Genomic DNA, 22,067 nt, shown 5'->3' on the forward strand with positions numbered 1-22,067 from the left:
AGCCAGATAGTGTGCTCTGAGACTAAGGCCAGAAGCAGCTCTGTCAGGGACCTTCCTGAGCTTTGGGGGAGTAACTCCCCAGTGGATTAGGCTCCATGTGAGGGTTTAACTGAACAACCATTTGCTAGAGAGGGTATGTCTGAACATGATTCAGTCAGCTGTTTCAGTGGAAGTCAAGATTGGAAATACAGTAATCCAGGAAGGATCTGTGGAAAGTTCTGCTGTTTGATGGTTTGGACCTGCTTGAATTACACACAAAGCTGACAAGGTTTTTGCAAAATTTGTATGAGCAGAACCACTGCTAGTCTGGACTGAAAGGGACAAAAAGGGATGAAATGAAAGAGCAGAACCATGAAAGCCAAGGTCTGGACTGAAGAGATCTACTCAGACCAAGAGAGCAGGTTCATCCATGTATAAAGGAAAGGCAGGTTCCACCACTCTGCTTGGAGGGAAAAGCCCATCTGCCCCTGTGCTTGAGGGGGTGGGCCTTGTGCCCCATTGTTCAGGAGAGTCTGCAACCCCAATGCTTGGAAATAATGGGGCCTGACCCCAAATGTTCACAGAGAGTCTGGCCACTATCCCAATTCTCGGAAAGGGTGGGGGCTATACCCTAGTGTTTGGGGAGAGACCGCCTGCTGTGTAAGTGCTTGGAAGGGGTGGAACTGCCTTTCTATCAGGCCTGGAGGATGAAGAATCAAGCTACAGATAGCTCTCAGACCTGCTGAGTTTCAAATTTGTTTGGGATCCATGATTCCTATATTCCTTCCAGTTTCTCCCTTCTGGAATGGGAATACTTATCCTATGCCTGTCCCACCATTGTATTTTTTTAAATTAATTTTCTTATGTTGAACCATCCTTGCATACCTGGGATGAATCCTACTTGGTCATGATGTATAATTCTTTTAATGTGTTGCTGGATTTGATTTGCTAGAATTTTCTTGAGGATTTTTGCATCTATATTCATTAGAGAGATTGCTCCGTAGTTTTCTTTTTTTGTAATATCTTTGCCTGGTTTTGGTATGAGGGTGATGTTGGCTTCATAGAATGAATTAGGTAACTTTCCCTCCACTTCAGTTTTTTTGAAGAGTTTGAGCAGGGTTGGTACTAATTCTTTCTGGAACGTTTGGTAGAATTCACATGTGAAGCCATCTGGTCCTGGACTTTTCTTTTTGGGAAGCTTTTTTTTTTTTTTTTTTTAATTTTATTAATTAAAAAAAATTGCAAGAAACAAACATTCCCAACACATACACTCAGCAATTCACAATATCATCACATAGTTGCATATTCATCATCATGATCACTTCCCAGAACATTAGCATCAATTCAGGAAAAGAAATAGAAAGACAACAGAAAAATATAACAAACAGAAAAAAAAAATTTTACAGGTCATACCCCTTACTGTTCCCTTTCATCAATCACTAGCATTTCAAACTAAATCTATTTTAACATTTGTTCCCCCTATTATTTATTTTTATTCCATATGTTCCTCTCATCTGTTAACAAGGTAGATAAAAGGAGCATCAGACACAAGGTTTTCACAATCACACAGTCACATTGTGAAAGCTATATCATTATACAATCATCACCAAGAAACATGGCTACTGGAACACAGCTCTACATTTTCAGTCAATTCCCTCCAGCCTCTCCATTACATCTTGGATAACAAGGTGATATCTACTTAATGCATAAGAATAACCTCCAGGATAACCTCTCGACTCTGTTTGGAATCTCTCAGCCATTGACACTTTCTCTCATTTCACTCTTCCCTCTTTTGGTGGAGAAGGTTTTCTCAATCCCTTGATGCTGGGTCTCAGCTCATTCTAGAGTTTTTCTCAATCCCTTGATGCTGAATCTCAGCTCATTCTGGGATTTCTGTCCCACGCTGCCAGGAAGATCCACACCCCTGGTAGTCATGTCCCACGTAGACAGGGGGAGGGTGGTGAGTCTGCTTGCTGTGTTGGCTGGAGAGAGAGGCCACATCTGAGCAACAAAAGAGGTTCTCTTGGGGGTGACTCTTAGGCTTAATTTTAAGTAGGCTTGACCTATCTCCTGTGGGGTTAAGTTTCATATGAACAAACCCCAAAACTGGGGGCTCAGCCTACAGCTTTGGTTGTCCACACTGCTTGTGAGAATATCAAGAATTCAATTGGGAAAGTTGAGTTTTCCCTCGTTCTCACCATTCCCCGAAGGGGACTTTGCAAATACTTTTCCACTCACTGATCAAATCACTCTGGGATTCATCAGGGCATCACCTGGACAAACCAACAAAATCTCATGTCCTATACAAAGTTCCATGTACTTAAGGTGTTCAACCAACTATCTACATAAGTTATATTAGGAGATGCACTAGTCAAAGTATAGATTTGTACCAAATAAACATTTTTTGCTTTAGTCTCACACGTTAGTGAAATTTTAAAATATTAAGTACCATCTATCTTCAGCACACTGCAGTAATGACATTCTTTTGTTCTTCCTCATGCAAAAGCATTTTTTAAATTTGTACATCTAGTCAATATCATTATATACTCTAGGCATTCCTAGATTACACCATCTCAATCTTTATTGTCTATCTTTCTTTGTGATTTCATTTATGCCCCAGCCCTCCTCCCTCTATCATTCTATGTTTTAACATAATTGTATTACAGTTAGGTAATATTGTGCTATCCATTTCTGAGTTTTTATATTCAGTCCTGTTGCACAATCTGTATCCCTTCAGCTCCAATTACCCAATATTTTACCCTATTTCTATCTCCTGATGGTCTCTTACCAAGGAAATATTACAAGTTTATTCACTAATGTCAGTTCATATCAGTGAGACCATACAGTATTTGTCCTTTTGTTTCTGGCTAATCATACTCAGCATAATGTCCTTAAGGTCCATTCATGTTGTTACATACTTCATAGCTTTATTCTGTCTTACAGCTCCATAATATTCCAACTTATGTAAATGTCACAGTTTGTTTAGTCAACTGTCTGTTGATGGACATTTTGGCTGTTTCCATCTCTTGGTAATTGTTAATAATGCTGCTATAAACATTGGTGTGTAAATGTCCATTTGTGTCTTTGGCCTCGTGTCCTTTGAGTAGAGACAGCATATAGATGGGTCCTGTTTTTTAATCCATTCTGCCAGACTATGTCTTTTGATTGGAGAGTTTAATCCATTAACATTCAGTGTTATTACTGCATGAGTAGTACTTTCTTCTACTATTTTGCCTTCTGGATTTTATATGTCATATCTAATTTTCCTTCTTTTTACCTTTACTCATAGTCTTCCTTTCTACACTCTTCTCCACACCTCTCTCTTCTGTCTTCGTATCTGTCTCTAGTGCTCCCTTTAGTATTTCTTGCAGAGCTGGTCTCTTGGTCACAAATTCTCTCAGTGATTTTTTGTCTGAAAATGTTTTAATTTTTCCCTCATTTTTGAAGGACAATTTTGCTGGATATAGAATTCTTGCTTGGCAGTTTTTCTCTTTTAATGACTTAAATATATTATCCTACTGTCTTCTTGCCTCCATGGTTTCTGCTGAGAGATCTGCGCATAGTCTTATTGGGCTTCCCTTGTATGTGATGGATTGCTTTTCTCTTGCTGTTTTCAAGATCCTCTCTTTCTCTTTGACCTCTGACATTCTGATTATTAAATGTCTTGGATTATGTCTATTTGGATCTATTCTCTTTGGGGTACGCTACACTTCTTGGATCTGTAATTTTAAGTCTTTCATAAGAGTTGGAAAATTTTCAGTGATAATTTCCTCCATTAGTTTTTCTCCTCCTTTTCCCTTCTCTTCTTCTGGGACACCCACAACACATATATTCATGCGCTTCATATTGTCTTTCAATTGAGTCCCTGCTCATATTTTTCCATTTTTTTCCTATAGTTTCTGTTTCTTGTCGGATTTCAGATGTTGTCCTCCAGTTCAGAAATCCTATGTTCTGTCTCTCGAAATCTACCATTGTAGGTTTCCATTGTTTTTTTCATCTCTTCTACTGTGTCTTTCATTCCCATAAGTTCTGTGATTTGTTTTTTCAGACTTTCAGTTTCTTCTTTTTTGTTCTTTCCTTGCCTTCTTTATATCCTCCCTCAATTCATTGATTTGGTTTTTGATGAGGTTTTCCATGTCTGTTCGTACATTCTGAATTAATTGTTTCAGCTCCTGTATGTCATTTGAATTGTTGGTTTGTTCCTTTGACTGGGCCATATCTTCAATTTTTCTGGTGTGATTTGTTATTTTTTGCTGGCATCTAGGCATTTAATTACCTTAATTAGTTTATTCTGGAGATTACTTTCACTTCTTTTATCTAGGATTTTCTTGTGGATGAATTTGTTGTCTATCTGTTCTTTAACATTCTGTTTAGCTTAAGTTTTGTTTAACAGAGGAGAATTTTTCAGTTCTTGTTTTCTTGTTTCTTGCCCTGCTTGTGTGGTGCCTTTCCCCACACACACTTAGGAGTGTCTACTTAGATATTATAGACCCCAGCCAGATTTTCCCAGACCGAACTGGCCTCCTATCAGGAAGAAAGTGTCACCTGCGTCGGTTTTCCCTGAGGGTGAGACCCAGCAGGTTGAAAGACTTCCCTGTGAAGTCTCTGGACTCTGTTTTTCTTATCCTGCCCAGTATGTGGCGCTTGTCTGACTGCAGGTCCCACCAGCATAAGATGATGCGGTACCTTTAACTTTGGCAGACTCTCCCTGCTGGGGGCGTGGTGGAGACAGAGGAAAGGTTGTAGGCTGGTTTTAATGGCTTCAAATTACCAAGCCCTGGTGTCTGAATTCCTTGATGGAGGGATTCCACCTGGGTGGGGCTTCACCCCTCCCCTGGGGAAGGCACAAGCTCCAGATAAGCCCCCAAAAGAGCTCACTTCTGCCTATACCTGGGGCAGTTGCAGCCTGAAAAGTCCTGCCGCTGTATCTAGAGGCAGTCAGTCCTTTGTAGATACACAGCCACAAAACCCTCCGTTTCCTTTGTTTTTTTCCCCCCTTTTTCTGTCAGTCCTGCCCCCTTGGCACCAGGGCAAAAATGAGCAACCTCCACTTTGATCAGGTTCACCTAAGCTGGGGGCCTATTTTTAGTAGTCAGAATTTGTTAATTAGTTCCACAGTTGGCGTTTGATGGTGCCCAGTCCCTGCTGCTGGTAAAGTCCTTTCCTTTCCCCTCTGGGAAGCAGCCTGTTGGGGAGGGACGCTGGCCCCTGCAGCTTTGGGAACTCACGGTTCTGGGGGGTGCTAGCAGCCGGTCCAGCTGGTCCAGACTGGTGTACGCTGTGTGTCTGGTCACTGTCGTGGCTCCGGGAGCTGTTCTGTACTGTTTCCAGTCATCTAGTAGTTGTTCTGGAGGACGAACTAAAATGCGCACGTTGTTAAGCCGCCATCTTAACCCGGAAGCCTTGGGAAGCTTTTTAATGACTGATTGAATTTCTTTACTTGTGATTGGTTTGTTGAGGTCATCTATTTCTTCTTGAGTCAAAGTTGGTTGTTCATGCCTTTCTAGGAAGTTGTCCATTTCATCTACATTGTTGTATTTATTAGCATAAAGTTGTTCATAGTATCCTGTTATTACCTCCTTTATTTCTGTGGGGTCAGTGGTTATGTCTCCTCTTCGATTTCTGATGTTATTTATTTGCGTCCTCTCTCTTCTTCTTTTTGTCAATCTTGCTAAGGGCCCATCAATCTTACTGATTTTCTCATAGAACCAACTTCTGGTTTTATTGATTTTTCTCAATTGTTTTCATGTTCTCAATTTCATTTATTTGTGCTCTAATCTTTGTTATTTCTTTCCTTTTGCTTGCTTTGGGGTTAGTTTGCTATTCTTTCTCCAGTTCTTCCAAGTGGACAGTTAATTCCCAAATTTTTGCCCTTCTTTTTTGATATAGGCATTTAGAGCAATAAATTTCCCTCTTAGCACTGCCTTTGCTGCATCCCATAAGTTTTCATATTCATGAAAACTTCATATTCATTTTTATTCATTCACCTCGAGATATTTACTGATTTCTCTTGTAATTTCTTCCTTGACCCACTGGTTGTTTAAGAGTGTGTTGTTGAGCCTCCACGTATTTGTGAATTTTCTGGTGCTTTGCCTATTATTGATTTCCAACTTCATTCCTTTATGATCTAAGAAAGTGTTGTGTATGATTTCAATGTTTTTAAATTTGTTGAGACTTGCTTTGTGACGTAGCATATGGTCTGTCTTTGAGAATGATCCATGAGCACTTGAGAAAAAGCTGTATCCTGCTGTTGTGGAGTGTAATGTCCTATAAATGTCTATTAAGTCTAGCTCATTATTGTAATATTCAAATTCTCTGTTTCTTTATTGATCCTCTGTCTAGATGTTCTGTCCATTGATGAGAGTGGGGAATTGAAGTCTCCAACTGGTAGATGTGTCTATTTCCCTTTTCAGTGTTTGCAGTGTTTGCCTTATGTATTTTGGGGCATTCTGATTCGGTGCATAAATATTTATGATTGTTGTGTCTTCTTGTTGAATTGTTCCTTTTATTAGTACATAGTATCCTTCTTTGTCTCTTTTAACTGTTTTACATTTGAAGTCTAATTTGTTGGATATTAGTATAGCTACTCCTGCTCTTTTCTGGTTGTTATTTGCATGGAATATCTTTTCCCAACCTTTCACTTTCAACCTATGTTTATCTTTGAGTCTAAGATGTGTTTCCTGTAGACAGCATATAGAAGGATCCTGTTTTTTAATCCATTCTGCCAGTCTGTGTCTTTTGATTGGGGAGTTCAATCCATTAACATTTAGTGTTATTACTATATGGGTAGTCCTTTCTTCTACCATTTTGCCTTCTGGATTTTATATGTCATATCTAATTTTCCTTCGTTCTACACTCGTCTCCACATCTCTCTCTTCTGTCTTTTCGTATCTGTCTCTAGTGTTCCCTTTAGTATTTCTTGCAGAGCTGGTCTTTTGGTCACAAATTCTCTCAATGATTTTTTGTCTGAAAATGTTTTAATTTCTCCCTCAGTTTTGAAGGACAATTTTCCTGGATATAGAATTCTTGGTTGGCAGTTTTTTGCTTTTAGTAATTTAAATATATCATCCCACTGTCTTCTCGCCTCCATGGTTTCTGCTGAGAAATCTACACATAGTCTTATTGGGTTTCCCTTGTATGTGATGGATTGCTTTTCTCTTGCTGCTTTCAAGATCCTTTCTTTCTCTTTGACCGCTGACATTGTGACTAGTAAGTGTCTTCGAAAACGTCTATTTGGATCTATTCTCTTTGGGGTGCATTGCACTTCTTGCATCTGTAATTTTAGGTCTTTCATAAGAGTTGGGAATTTTTCAGTGATAATTTCTTCCATTAGTTTTTCTCCTCCTTTTCCCTTCTCTTCTCCTTCTGGGACCCCCACAACATGTATGTTTGTGCGCTTCATATTATCATTCAATTCCCTGAGTCCCTGCTCATATTTTTCCATTTTTTTCCCTATAGTTTCTGTTTCTCGTCAGATTTCAGATGTTCCATCCTCCAATTCACTAATCCTAACCTCTCTTAAAATCTACCCTTGTAGGTTTCTGTTGTTTTTTTTTCATCTCTTCTACTGTACCTTCTTTCATTCCCATAAGTTCTGTGATTTGTTTTTTCAAACTTTCCATTTCCTCTTTTTGTTCATTCCTTGCCTTCTTCATATCCTCCCTCAATTCATTGATTTGGTTTTTGATGAGGTTTTCCATGTCTGTCTGTATATTCTGAATTAATGTTTCAGCTCCTATATCTCATTTGAACTATTGGTTTGTTCCTTTGACTGGGCCGTATCTTCAATCTTCCTGTTGTGATTTGTTATTTTTTGCTGACGTCTAAACATTTAATTACCTTAATTAGTTTATTCTGGAGATTGCTTTCGCTTATCTTACCTAGGGTTTTCTTGCTAGATGAGTTTGTTGTCTATCTGTTTTTTGACCTTCAGTTCAGCTTTTTCTGGGCCTCTAGCTTAGGTTTTGTTTAACAGAGGATAATTTTTCAGTTCTTGTTTTCTTGTTTCTTGCCCTGCTTGTAAGGTGCCTTTTACCTCCCCCCCACCATTGTATTTTATGCCTGTGGGTCGCACCAGCAAAAGATGTTGGGGCACTTTTAACTTTGGAAGACTCTCCCTGCTGGGGGCATGGTGGAGATGGAGGAGAGTTTGTAGGCTGGTTTTAATAGCTTCAAATTGCCAAACCCTGGAGTCTGAATTCCTTGAGAGACGGATTCCACCAGAGATGGGCTTCGGGAGACAGCCCTGAAAGCAGCCTGTTTCTGCCTATGTCTGGGGCAGTTGCAGCCCGAGAAGTCTGGCCGCTGAATCCAGAGGCTGCCAAGTTTCCGTAGAAACACAGCCACTAAAACCTCCGCTTCCTCCCCTTTCCTCTTTTTATGTGAGCCCAATGAGCGAACTCCGCCTTGACCAGGTTTAGAGTCTCTTTCCTTTCCCTCTGGGAAGTCGCCTGTGGGGAAGGGGCATCGGGTGCCAGCCGCCGTGGCTTGGGAAACTCACGGTTTTGGGGAGGCTTGCAACCGGTCCAGCTGGTCCAGACTGGGGTATGCTGTGTGTCTGGTCACTGACATGGCTTTGGGAGCTGTTCTGTACTGTTTCTGGTTATTTAGTAGTTGTTCTGGAGGACGAACTAAAACGCACACATACTCCACCATTGTGTTTTAGAAGCAGATAACTTGTTTTCTAGTTTTCAGGCGTCCATCAAACAGAGGAATTTTACCCCAGCATGGTGGGCCACACCTGTAACTGATTTTGATGAGACTTTTTATTTAGAATTGTTACAGAAATGAGTTAAGGCTTTTAGGATGTTGTGATGGAATGACAGTCTTTTGCATGTGGAAGAAAATGTCTTTTGGGGATCTAAAGGGTAGACTGTTGGGGATCGGATCATGTCCCCCCCATAAAAACATGTTCAGGTTTTTAAAACACCAACCGCTGATGTGGGTGTGAACCCATTTGTAAAATAGGACCTTTGAAGATGTTATTAGTTAAGATGTGCCCAAACTGAGTAAAGGTAGGCCTTAATCCAGTATAACTGACGTTCTTACAGCCAAAGGAATTTAGGCCCAGAGAGAAACCACAGGGGGCAGCCAGAAGCCTGAAGTCAGTGGAACCCAGAATAGAAAGACAATGACATTACCATGTGCAGTGTCATGTGACAGAAAAGCCAAGGAGCCCCAAAGGTTGCCAGCTAGCCAGAAGATGCCAGAAATCTCATCTAGTTAATGTATTCAGCAGAAAGTTAGGATTTAGGGACGATTTCAGATCATCCAGATCTGGATATAGCATGTTGTGGTCTGGGGCCCCATAAACTAAAAAAGTTAAATGTCCCCACTTCTGTTAATTACTTAGAGAAAGAAGAGGATCATTATAGTAAAAAATTCGCTTTAGAAAATTGGGAAGCACTGGGGTCCAGGGCTAATAAAATTTTGCTGGGCAAAATTGGGTGAATCCATGCCCTTTCTCTGCTTTCTGGGAGAATTTCCCTTATCCATTGTCCTTTGTGGCCTCTGGCCCTCTCCTTTGAGGGATTCCTGATGATCTTTTTTCATCCTGGCCATGCCTGATTATACATCAAGGAGATTAGCAAAGAAGGTGCTCCTTAAAAGGCTGTGAACAATCTAAATATTCAACATTAGGGAACTTGGTAAATGTGGTATATCCATATAGCGGATTGCTAATAGCTGTTAAACAGAATGAGGGAGATCCAGATGTATTACTATGGAATGAACTTCAAGATATAAGTGAAAAAGGATGAGTTAATGGAAGGCGAATGTGTAAGGAAGGTAAAAAAAAAAAAAGAAAAAGGATATGTATGTGTGTGTTACATATGCATAGAAAATATTTGGAAGTATATATTAGAAACTGAATGATGATTTGGGGAGGGGACCACAAAATCAGAGGTAGGAGGGATATTTTTCACTTTATACCCATTTATTGTAGATGAATTTTTTTTTATCATGTGTGCATATTTCTGTTTTAATTTATATGCTTCTTGATAGTTTTTTTACTAGGAAGAGGAGGAAGAAAAAATGTCAAATGATTTATGATTCATAAGAAATGTTTACCATTTAAGTGCCTTTCAGAGACCCTCCAGAAGATGGAAATAGGACCTTTGGTATTTTCGTTTTCCAGTGGGTGGAAAGTTAAACCTTTGGCTATCCAAATATATACTGCAAGACTACTGGTTCTTCTTTATCCTGTTTAGCAGCAGCATAAGATTCATATTCCTTTTTCCTCTACAGTGGAAATTTTGCTTAGCCGACAAAAGAAAGCTGAACTTCTGAAGAAGATGACTGATGTGGCTGTTCGAATGTCAGAGGAGCAATTGGTTGAGCTCAGAGCCGATATCAAAGTAAAACTTCCTTCTCCTTTTCTGCTTTTCTTCTTTCTCTGGCAGACTAAAGTAACAGATCTCCATAATTCATGGCCATGTCTAATGTATTGAACTCATTATCTTCCCTTGAAAACCTGGCCCTCTTCCAAATTCCCTTTCTCTATAAATGGCGCTGTCATCTATCTAGTTGTCCAAGCTGGAAATCTTAGGAAATTTCTCCTTTTTCCACCTTAAATGTATCAGCAGACCCTGTCCATTTGATTTCCTAATAAATCTCAGATCTCACCTTTTCTATTCATCTCCACCACCTCCATCATGGTCAATCTACTGTAATCTCTTACTTGAACTTCTGTGATAGCTTCTTAAGTGATTCTATCCATCCTCTTTGCCACTGCCCCACCCTCTGCACTCCTCCATATCTGTTTGTCACACTACATTGACCTGCCTAAAACTTCCTGTTGCTTTTAGGATAAAGATTATAATCCTTAACATGACTTGTAGGGCTCTGCATGGTCTGACCCTAAATAACCACAGTCCGTATTTCATACCATGCCCCCCTTGTTCTCTGTTCTCCAGCCATACTGGCTTTTCTTTTCCACAGAGAGATTCTGTTCCCTGTTGATGGAAAGCCACTGCACATGTTTTTCCTTCTGTCCAGAAACTCTACCCTCCCTCCTCCCCCCAGCATACCTAGTCACCCATGACCAACTCATTCCTTCCTGACTTCCCTATCATATCCCCCATTCTGTGCTTTCACAGCATAGTTATAATTTGTGTGTTTGATTATTTGACCTATCTCTGTCTGAACCACTAGATTGTGAACTTTACAATGGCAAGAACTGCTATATCCACAGTATAGCAGAATGACTTGGCACAGTATACCAGGTGTTCATTAAATAATGGTTGGTCAATTCTGATTTCCTAAAGAAAAGTTAGCAATTTGAGATGTTGGTTATATTTTAAATATTTATAAAGATTACTTGGATACAACACTCATGCTTTTAAATTCTTATATAGAGAGGGGTGTTACTAAGACTAAGCATGGAAACCCAAGAGAGGTTGGGGTATTCATGGATAGTTGTGGACACTGGCATTCTGAATAAAAGGGGGAACTGACCTTCTGTACCTTTGAGCCTTTAACCACTGCTCTTTCTGACTATGTAAGATTTATTGCCATATTTGAGAGGAATACTTGTGGGCAGCGGCTATACAATAAAAATTTGTAAAATAAAATCATACGTGGGAGGTCATCTAGGACCTACAAGTATCCTTGTTATCATTCTGACCCAGTCTTTTGCACAAACCTATGTAGTATTACTATTCTCTCACTCCTTCCTCTTAGACTATGAAGTTGGAATGAAATAGCCCAACAATGCAAATTTTAAGTTGCCATTTTCTGATTAGCTAAAACTATATTAATAAATTTTATGGGAAGTCTTCCACACATTGACACCAGTCCATCTCATTCAACTATTGGGGAGAAGTCGGAAACCCCTTTGGAATCAGATTCTGTTTCTCATAGGCTTCATCTGTTCTCTTCCCACGTGGCTGAAAAGCTGCTAGAAATATTTCTGCAGGCTGACTAAGGATCTGTTTCCACATTTTCAGTATACTGAAGCGGGTGCTGTGCAATTTAAATGTCTTATTTCCAGATCATTTTATTTCTGTCATTCCTGTTGTGTATTTGGCTCAACAAATCTTAGAATTTGTTTCAGAATTCATCTCAGACTGATAATACATGTCTCAGGGCTTTGTTACAAGGGGTTCATATGGTTTCTTAAGCTACAGTATACTCTAAATCTTTAGAGCTTGAAGGCTCAAAGGTAATTTTTATCTCTCCTTTCCCTTTCACTGCTTCAAGATGCATCCTAAGGATTCTGCTGTATTTGATACTGCTCCTTGAAAGTCCAAAGTGAAATTAGACTACTCCCAGTTAAGAAGACTGCTTGAGGAGTTAATTTCTTCTAAATTATATCTAGCCTTTAGTGTTTTTTTGTCAACTCTTCTTTATCTGAAAAAATTCCAGGCTTTCTTAGACGTTGTCTGGTGAAATAGACCCCCAGAAGTACTTTTTCCTGATGTGTTTCTGGTCCCACAATTTCTATAGTGTAGCTAATTTTGACCCAAGAGATTGGTTGCTTCTCAGCTCAGGCTGCTTAATAGGATTAAAATTACTTGTAGCATAAACTCTTCTCATTTGCAAAGTTGACTTTTCACATGGATGATTTTCCATTTTAAAAAATCGTTCCTATTACAGGCACTAACAAAACCTAGTTTGTAAGGAGATGAAGTGAATTTCCTAAGGAAGTTTCTATTCAAGAACATCAACCCTCTAGATCTAAATGAGACTGTCATTGTAACTGACTGTTTACCTACTTAGAGTTTTTGCTGCCTCTGCTTCCCTCTAAAATGAGACAATGTAGAGAATAGTGAACAGTAGAAAGATGGCCCTCTACTATAATTTTTTCTTTCTTTTCCATTCTCTGCCGTTTCTCTTGATAATACCTTATGGGTTGCAACCTTCATGCAGCATTTCATAAAGCTCCCAAATAGACCCATCTTAGAGCTCTTAAGAAAATGAGTAATTTGATGGATTTCTCAGCATTGGTAACACAATGGCCATTTAGTGAATTTTGAAGCAATAAAAAGAAGACTATTGAAAATCATTGGTTTAATCTGTATAGAGCAAGCTTTAGATTCCATGTATAATGTTTACCTAACCTGGGGATTTTCTTTGCCCTTTCTCCAGCACTTTGTTAGTGAACGTAAATATGATGAGGATCTGGGACGAGTAGCCCGCTTCACCTGTGATGTAGAGACTCTAAAGAAGAGCATTGATGCTTTTGGACAAGGTGAGGTGGTGGGAGAGTCTGTGTACTGGAAGATGGTGATGAGAAGACCATCCTCTACTAATTAGAGGCTGAAGTGCTGATTGGCTTCTCCACTGATTCTTCTTCAGTGCCTCTTATGTTTTGTTCATTTGTTTTTATGAACAGTAGCCCTGGGATGCTTCGGAGGTCAGTGACTATAGATGCTTTGAGCTCTGAGGATGAGATTTTTTCCAGGGGCCTAAAAATGAAATATTACTTTTTTGTTATTTTCTGCTGAGTTGAGAGGTAATAATTTATAGTGTACAGAGCATGGGGCTCTGGAGTCAGACCAAGTTTGAATCCTTGACTCTGCACTTAACCTCTTAGAATCTCATTTTATTTCTCTCCAAAATAGAAATAACAATACCTGCTTTGCCTGGCACATAAAAGGCACTTAAATAGTACCATTACAGGCTGGGTGAGGGGGTACCTCTAAACTGATAGTTTGTAGTGACACAGCAGCCAAGCCCTGAGCTCACTCAGCTCCTTTGATCATCCTCTCTCAATATATAAGTTAAATATGGAGCCTAAGGCAGTTATTGTGAGCTCATCATTAGTCCAGACTTAAAGCCAAGAGAAAAAATCTGGGGGATAGTTTTAAACCACTAAATTATGATGAAATTTTAATTGCAAATACTAATATTTTCCCATTAGATTGACATTTTGAATTTGAGATTTTTTTTTGGCAGAAAGAAACTTGCAAAGATATGCATTTGCTTTAAAGACCACTTTTGTATATACTTAACTAAACTTGATTATTCCTTGCAGTCTTGCAGATTTAAAAAAAAATGATTTAGAGTAGTGTTCATTTATTTACCTTTTTCTTTCTTTGCAAAATCTTCACTTTAGAATTTTCCTTGCATGGGAAACTGAACATATGGCCCATACTATTGTTCCCAGGCTTAGTCAGCTGCAAGAGCTGTAGTCAGAAGTTTAGATAGTAGGAGATGCCAAGATGTCATTAGTCAGTTAGAGAGATAGGTAGCTTTTATCTCAAAACTGTTTTCCTGTTCTTAGAATTCCTTTACAAAGCAGTGAGGATTTGGAGGGAGAGGAGGAGGAAGGCAAAGGGAAGTTTTCCTTCCTGTTGCTTCTCTTTTAGGCTTTTCTTTATGACAGCTGTAGCAGACAATTCTTTATCTTAAATTGCTCATTGTGAAATGGAGAAAGAGGAAAAGCCTTACCCATTATGTTCTTCAATCATTTGACCACATATTCCTCAAATTTCTTTTTCAGTGTCCCATCCAAAGAACAGCTATTCAACGAGATCCCGTTGTAGCTCAGTTACAGCGACATCCTTGAATAGCCCAAGTGATGCCTCTGCTGCTTCCTCTTCCATCTGTGCCTCTGCTCCCAGCCTTATAAGTACTACTAAGAAAAACTCTGCCCCAGGGGAGACTCCTGCAGCCATAGCCAACTCCAGTGGCCGGCCCTATCAGCCTCATCGGGAGGTAACCTACTTCCACACTGAGCAAGTTAGAAAGAAAAGCCACCAGATTGTCAAAATTTAAATGCTGATAGTCCAGCATATTACCTGCCTTTCTTTGCTTCCTTTCCACACCTATTTTGAATCCCTCCAGCTTCAGTTAGTTCTTGAAAAAGCATTTGGTATATATGTTCCAAACCACCAGCCAGTTCAGGTTTCCTGTTGCCAAGAGCTGCTGGCTTTCTTATGTTGGCAGTGATCCTAGCTGTTTTAGGTAGTTTTGCTTGGTAATTAGTCACACTGGGAGTCATGCACCCATCTCAAGGTAGACAAGCACAAGTGGCAGGTTCACCAGAGTGCATCCAAAAGCAGCAACTCCCTAAAAGCACCGGGTGGAATATATCAGGAAGAGAGAAGGAGAAAGAGTGAACCTAGTGGGGGTGGCTGGCAAACACTAGAAAGTTGAAGACTAATCCATTGTCTCTGTTTTGAAGAAGACACTATAGTTTTTCATGGCAATGCTGTTAGGAACTCTGCAGAACTCTGCAGACCTGGTTTAACATTGGAATTGGGGAACAAATGTAGAATCCCTTATCATAAGCTTTCTGGGTTGTAATGTGAAAGGTGTACTAAATAGCATGATTTAATCTAAGGCTTATGATATATAGCAAAGCAGATCATAATGGTGTTTATTTTATTATTCCAAATGTGAATTTTATTATTACAAATGGCTTATGATCTGCAAAGTTCAGACACTTACCCCAATTGAGGGCTTGAATGTATGTTTTCTTTGTTCTTTCTTCCTCATTTGCTTTCCTGTACCCAGTCTTAAAAAAAATTAAAAAGGTGCACTCCTCTTCAGTGGAGGCAAGCCTAGGGGCAAAGTTGGGAAAAGATTAGTGAAAGATCTATTAATTTTGATATAGTGGGTAGGTTAAACTGGTTGGCAGAATTCTATCTGTGAGTCTTGACAGATGACTAAGTCCCAAGCATGGGATACAACAATAATGTTTTCAGAATACTCTGTTAAGCCGACCTATAACAAACAGGGTACCATGATGCCAGAGTGCTCTGAACATTATATTCTTTTATCCTTAGGTATTGCTGGGGAACAGACGAGGAGGACAAGGCTACAAGCCACAAGTTCAAAAGTCCAACGACCCCATGAACCAAGGGCGACATGACAGTGGGGGTCATTACAGAAATAGTTCATGGTATTCATCTAGTTCCAGGTATCAGAGTGCTCCACTCCAGGCACCAGGAAACACAAGTGAACAGGGCCAGGCTCACCCTGCAGGGACCACTGGAACTGGAGCCAGCATGGAGCCTAGCCAGGCCAAGCCTTCATTCAAAAAGGGGCTCCCCCAGCGCAAACCCAGGACCGTTCAGCCTGAAGCTGTGAACTCTTGAGGAAAATTCCAGTTGGCTCCTCTCTTCTATCCCACACAATTCAACTTAATAACTGGACTTTAGGAAACTCATAGTTAGATTTAATAACAAAAAGAAGTTTATGCATATCACTTTTTGTGCCATTCTAAATATTTTTGGTCTTCTCTCCTCATTTCTTCCTTACCCCTTTTAAAGGGAAAGCTGTCTTTTCTCTGACCTTTCCCAATGATATGGATTGATTCTGATTGGCCATTTCCACCAGGAATCAGAGATAACTGTTGCCAGGTTTCCCAAGAATAAACAATGCTCTTTCCAGTGCATCAGGCCTTTCAGTTACCCAAAGAGGCCTTACTGAGCAACCGCCCACAATTTAGGCTCTCTCAGGAGGAGGTGGGTCAGAGCTACCCTTTTGCCTTTTCTGTCTAGGCAGAAACCACAAATGCCTGCCAGGTTCACTCCAAACAGTGTAATTAGGAAAAGCAGTAAGGGGACTATGCTCTCGATTGGCCAGAGAAGGGAAATTGTAATTGGTGAGAAAGAGAGAACTCGAAACATTTGAGAATCTGCCTCTACTCCCAAAATGTGCCTAAGATTTGACACTCAAATCAGGGTTTCAGTCTCCTGCTTGGCACCATAACTTAACCTGCAGTTTCTTCAAAATGCCCAAAGCCTTGTTTCCTACAACCTTAGACTGCAAACCAGAGAAGTCTATGGAAGGTAGCATTTAGTTAAAGGGGAAAAACAAGAGAGATTTTTCTGTTTCAATATTGGGAGTTTTTTTTCTCTTCCCTCTTCCCTGAATCCTGTTCTTATCCTGAACTAAATTTATAGCAGTATAATTAGTGTTATTCTAAGGCATTACCCATCGAAAAATTGCTGCAGTCAGTCTTTATAGTTGAATAAATAAAAACACTACATAAATATTCCCACATTTGTTTCATGGCAGCAAGTGATTTCATGTCATTATCTGTTTTTCTTTGGGTCTCATGGTAGAAGTCACTTGGACAGCTTATTTCTGGGCTTAAATGAGGGTGTCTGATTCCCAAGTCATTTGTCCACTGGTTAGTGTCAAAACCAAATTAAAATGTGAAAGACAAAGATGAGCAAATGCAGCTCACTGTTCCTTGTGAGGAAGGATTTGTAGGATAGGGAATGGTGACTTTCCAAAGGAGAGCTTACCAATTTAGAAAAACCACAGCTGCCAGCAGCTCTCCCAGGCAACCAAAGGTTATATGGACACTCCTTTCCCCTACTCCCTGTCCCTTGACAGGAATGGTGAATGTAACAGTATAATTGAGCATCTATATGTAGCAGGTGGCACTGGTGCCAGACCCTTCCACCCCACACCCGCCTCCAGCATCTATGATTTAATAACAGCAGAGCTTTTTCTTTCTCCATCATGTGTTTTCCTAAGTCTGAAGCCCAGACTGTAAGTGGCAGCCGTGCAGAACTTAGCTGCCTCGGGGCTTCCCCTGGCTCTTTGAAGCTGAGCTGCCAGGTTCAGGTTGACTGAACAGATTGAGTGTGTGTGTGCACATGTGTGACTTGCAGTAAAGAAAACACTAGTTAAGGAATACTAGGAAGCCATTTTCCAAGGGGCTGATAACCTCATTTTGGGGAATTTGCCCAATACCACCATCTGTCTGCTGGGTGCCAGGGAACAGCTTTACCTATACTTTGTAGGAAATCCAGAGATAGAAATGACCTTAAAGGATGTGGTCTCTCTCTATAACCAGGCAAGACATGTTTATCTAAACCTCCTTGAAGTTGGAATTAAAATCCCCTTATAGAAAAATATTTGAAGATTTTTTGCTATGGCTATAAAGTGTTTGAAAATTCTGAACTTTTTTTTTTTTACAAGCATAGTGTTTAAAATATAATACAGAAATGTGAAAACAGAAAGGAAAAATTTTCTACTTTCCCATTCCACTCCTCAAAGGTAACCACTGTTAATAATTTGGCATGTATACTATACCTTTTTAAAAGCATATATGTGCATATGTACATGGATTTTTTAAAAAATATTGTTTTATTTCATGCTATATGCATTCTATAATTTTTTTTAATTTAATATGTTCAAGTCCTGATTCATTTAAGATCTCATGCAGATATTCTCCTACATTTGCCAATTTGACCTTTCTTCAGTGAATAGAAAGTTAGAAGTTAGGTTTGCCTGAGTTTGAATTTTGCAACACATTCCTTCCTCCCCATAATATCTCTGGGTTTTTGAAAGCCCAAAGAAGTCCTATCCAACCGTCATTCTCCCTTTCCTTTTCCATTTCCCTTTACAGACAAATGTCTTGCCCTTCCCTAGTGTAGAGACAGGACTAGAACTTTGGTTGTTTAGCTCTGTCAATTAGTTATTTGTCACTTGAGAGGTAAAATTTAAATTGGTATGGCTTTGTATGAAAATCATATATTTCCTAGACCCCTAATTTGTGACAATTTTTAAATCTCACTTTTTAGAAAAAGTAATACAGGGTAAGTTGGGTTTGTTTGTTTTCATATAAACGGCTACATGGTAGAAAGTAAAAAAATCCCTCCTTTACATTGTTCCATTCCCCCCCACAAATCATTGATAAGTTTCTTGTGTCTTTCCAGAAATTTTCTAAACCCAAACAAGCAAATACAGTTTTTCTTTCTTTTACATAAATGGAAATCTTTTACATAAACTGAGCATACGTTTATACAGCTTGCTTTTTTCACTTCTTTTTGTAAAACTAGCTGGGGTCTTGTTTGTTTTTAAGAAAAATCAGTATATGCAAATGGTAAAAAGTCCAAATAGCTCAAAAGAATATATGATGAAAAGTAATTCTCCATCCCATTCTGGATCATTTGCCTTCTCCCCAGAAGCAACCACTAAGTTTTTTCTAGAGATTTTCTGTCCTAGTACAAGTATACGTGAGAATTCATACTGCTTGCACCTCTTTCTATGTAGGTAAATATAAATATACCTTACTCTTTCTATAGTTGCATGTTATTCTATGTATAGATTTATCATAATTTAACAAGTTTCTAATAACCATTTTTAGCGTTTTGCTAGTTATAATTAGTGTTGCAATGAGCATTCTAGAATATGTATATCGTTCCACATTTGTGAGGGTGTATCATTTAGATCAATTCCTAGTAGTGGAATTGCTGAGTAAATGTGAAACTGTTAGGTCATATAAATATTGATAAAATTATCTTAAAGCTGCATGGATTTACCCTCTCACCGATAGTGTTTGGGAGTGCTTTGTACCGTCACTGAGCTGGAAGTTTAGGAGAGAGAGAAAGATAACTAAAACACAGTTGCTGACTTCAAGGGAACCGATACTCTTGAGAGATTAAGACATAAAGGAAAAAGTAATGCAAGTTAACACCATTGCATGAAAGAGCCAGGCAGTCTCTTGTGAGTAAAGTAAAAGAAGCACCACTTTAAGGGCAGGGTCCTTTGGTCAGACATTTGTTCAGTGGTTTATAGATAAGGTTATCTCATAATTTCAGAATCCCAAACCAGGGTACAATCTGGCAAGTATGAATGTATGTATCTTAGAACACAGGGTAAACTATTTTAGGCTGGGAGTGGTCTGCGAAACCTAGGATGCATGCTTGTCAATCTACACACCAACCTATATTCTTGAGAGAGGGTCATAGGTAATCCCTAGAAATTCTGCCATTTGACTTCACAAAATGAGGGTCTGCCTTGCCTGGTTTATAGGGGTTTATAATTGGTTTACATCCCACTCTCTTGTCCTACCTGCTGAAGATTGGTATCTCTATGACAGTTGATTTCATGAAAAGGAAGAGACAGGCATCCAAAATGACAAGTTTCTAATAATAATCACCAACTGATTACTATTTTACCCAGTGAGCTCAGAGCACTGGTCCAATAATGCTGCTAACCAGAACAGCATACATTAAAATCAATGAAGCTTGACTGTTGGTTGTTTTAACCTTGTGGACACTTTTGTTGCTGTTGCTGAGACATTTATTGAGGCACCTACTGTCTGCTAGACACTCTGCTAAATTCTGAGGCAAATTAAAATGGGAGCCTGTTCTAGCTCTTTCTTCAACGAGGTCTTCCTTAAACCTTAAGAAGCCCTGCCTGGTGATTAAGCAGTATGGTAGAGTGGAAGGACTCCGGACTTTTGAGACAGACTTGAATTCCAACTTCACGACCTTGGTAGCTGTGTGACCAACTGACCTGGGGCAAATAACATCTTTGAACCTCTTCCTGAGCTGTAAAATGGAGGGGCATGAGGAGGTATCTAACCAGATGCTGCAGGACAATACTCTAGGTGTCTAAGTTAATACTTAACAAGTTGAGCATTCTCTCACCATAACACCTTGCTTTTCTGTCTATTTCCCTTTAACAGTCTGTGAAAGAAGACTTCCAATATCTCCTGCCATACAGATTTTATTAACGTCCCCCCCCCCAAAAAAAAAAAAAAAACGTAAAACTTTAGTCATTCTAATTTTCCTGTAGCCTTTCTCCTCTAAGTACATAGCATTCCAGCCTGGTGAGCTCCATGCCCCCCTTCTCTCTACTAGGCCTGTGGGAAGAGTGCTCCCCCATACCCAGTTTCAGAGCCATCTGGGTAGGGCAGGCCTGATGCTGATGGAGCTGACCTCAGTAAACATAGTCACCACAGCAGCAGCATGCAGGAGTGAAGCTGGGGCCAGGCCTACCCAGGGGAAAACCGGGGAACATTATTTCCATACAGGTGATGAGGGAGTTTACCAGCTTTGATGCTCCTTACCAAGAAGGAGGAAACACTATCTGAAGAAGATTTTTGAAGGTAAGGAAACTCCCCTACCATCACCACCACCAGCACAACTGTTCTGCTCCCCCCTAACGCCCCCAACTACCCACCCCACCTCCCTGACCTGTCCCTTCGCTGCGGTCAAAACAGAAGGAACAGATACCACCCACTCTGATTCCTCAGGGAAAACTCAGGTCTCCTTTTTAAGTCTCTCTTCAACTTAACCCAGCTAGGCTTTCTCTGTAACTTGATTTCAAACAAACTTCTTTTCTGGTGCTGCTAATACACTCAGATTGAGAGAATGGGAAGATTTCTTTGGAGGTCAGGCACTCTTTGCCCTGACCTCCTGGGAGGTGGGGCCTGCTCTTCACTGTGGGTGCTGGAGTCGCCTGCAATATCTCCCATGGAGTGAAGTCCAGGTTGCTGTTCATATTGGGTGCTCATTCTAGACAGTGTCTGACCACCCATCAAAATGACCATGCTGCTCCCTCTGATCAGGCTGTTATCCCTGGCAGTGTGGCACAGCATTGAACTGCTGTCAACCTAGTCTGGTCTTGGTTCAGACCTAGTTCAATGCCTGATTCTTCCATTTACTGGCCATGGAATATAAAAGTTCTCTCAGTTCCAGTTTCTTCATCTGTAAATAAAACCATGTATGTTTTGGGATTCCCTTGTGTGAAAGTTTATTGTGGACTACTCATACTCTATCAAGGATCCTCCATTAAAAGAAAAGGAACTAGCCTAAAATGAGACAGCCAAGGGATGGCCCAGTACTGGAGGCCTCAAAAGTATTCCCAAAAGTTCTGTTTTGTTTCAATGGGAAACATTCACTGACGCCTCATTCTATGATTGTTTCCAGTGGTCCCAGCACCCAGGGCTAGGGTTAGTGCTTGGGGGATGGGGATGGACAGGACTTTAATCATTGCTACCACTTACTACGCTCCAATTATCAGCATTATCTCGTTCTCTCAACAGTCCTTTGTAAACGAGGGATACTCTTAAGAGATTAAGTCACCCCTGCCCAAGGTCACTCAGCTGGTCCATGGCAGAGCTAAAATTTGAACCCACAAATTTTAATTCTGACTTAAAAACCCATGATTTTTCACCACACAGCACAGCTTTAGAAGAACAGCCTGGCCAGAGGTAGAACAGGCAGGCAAAGCAGGCCTGGGCACCTCTAGGAAGGTGGTGGAGGAGTAGGAAGAGGGGAGGGGCACCTGGGCTCTGTTCCTCGACAGCCACCTGTTCTCACCCCCTGCAGAGCGTCTGACTCCACCCCCGCACTGTGCTCTGGGGGGAGGGAGGGGCTTTTTCCATCTTT

General features: G+C 40.2%; 1 protein-coding gene across 3 annotated transcripts in view; it reads left to right on the forward strand.

Annotated features, from left to right (window-relative positions):
• Positions 1 to 18,958, forward strand: part of SPATS2 (spermatogenesis associated serine rich 2) — a 205,822-nt gene extending 186,864 nt beyond the window's left edge. For all 3 annotated transcript variants that reach the window (XM_077170806.1, XM_077170805.1, XM_077170804.1), the window contains 4 exons: positions 10,225 to 10,334; positions 13,066 to 13,168; positions 14,423 to 14,637; positions 15,711 to 18,958. In XM_077170806.1, coding sequence (XP_077026921.1) covers positions 10,225 to 10,334; positions 13,066 to 13,168; positions 14,423 to 14,637; positions 15,711 to 16,022 — 740 coding nt within the window. In that variant the 3' untranslated portion in view covers positions 16,023 to 18,958. The remainder of the gene's footprint in view (positions 1 to 10,224; positions 10,335 to 13,065; positions 13,169 to 14,422; positions 14,638 to 15,710) is intronic.
• The last annotated feature ends 3,109 nt before the right edge of the window (positions 18,959 to 22,067 follow it).

Source organism: Tamandua tetradactyla, chromosome 7 (genome assembly GCF_023851605.1).
Source record: "Tamandua tetradactyla isolate mTamTet1 chromosome 7, mTamTet1.pri, whole genome shotgun sequence".
NCBI classification, from domain to species: domain Eukaryota; kingdom Metazoa; phylum Chordata; class Mammalia; order Pilosa; family Myrmecophagidae; genus Tamandua; species Tamandua tetradactyla.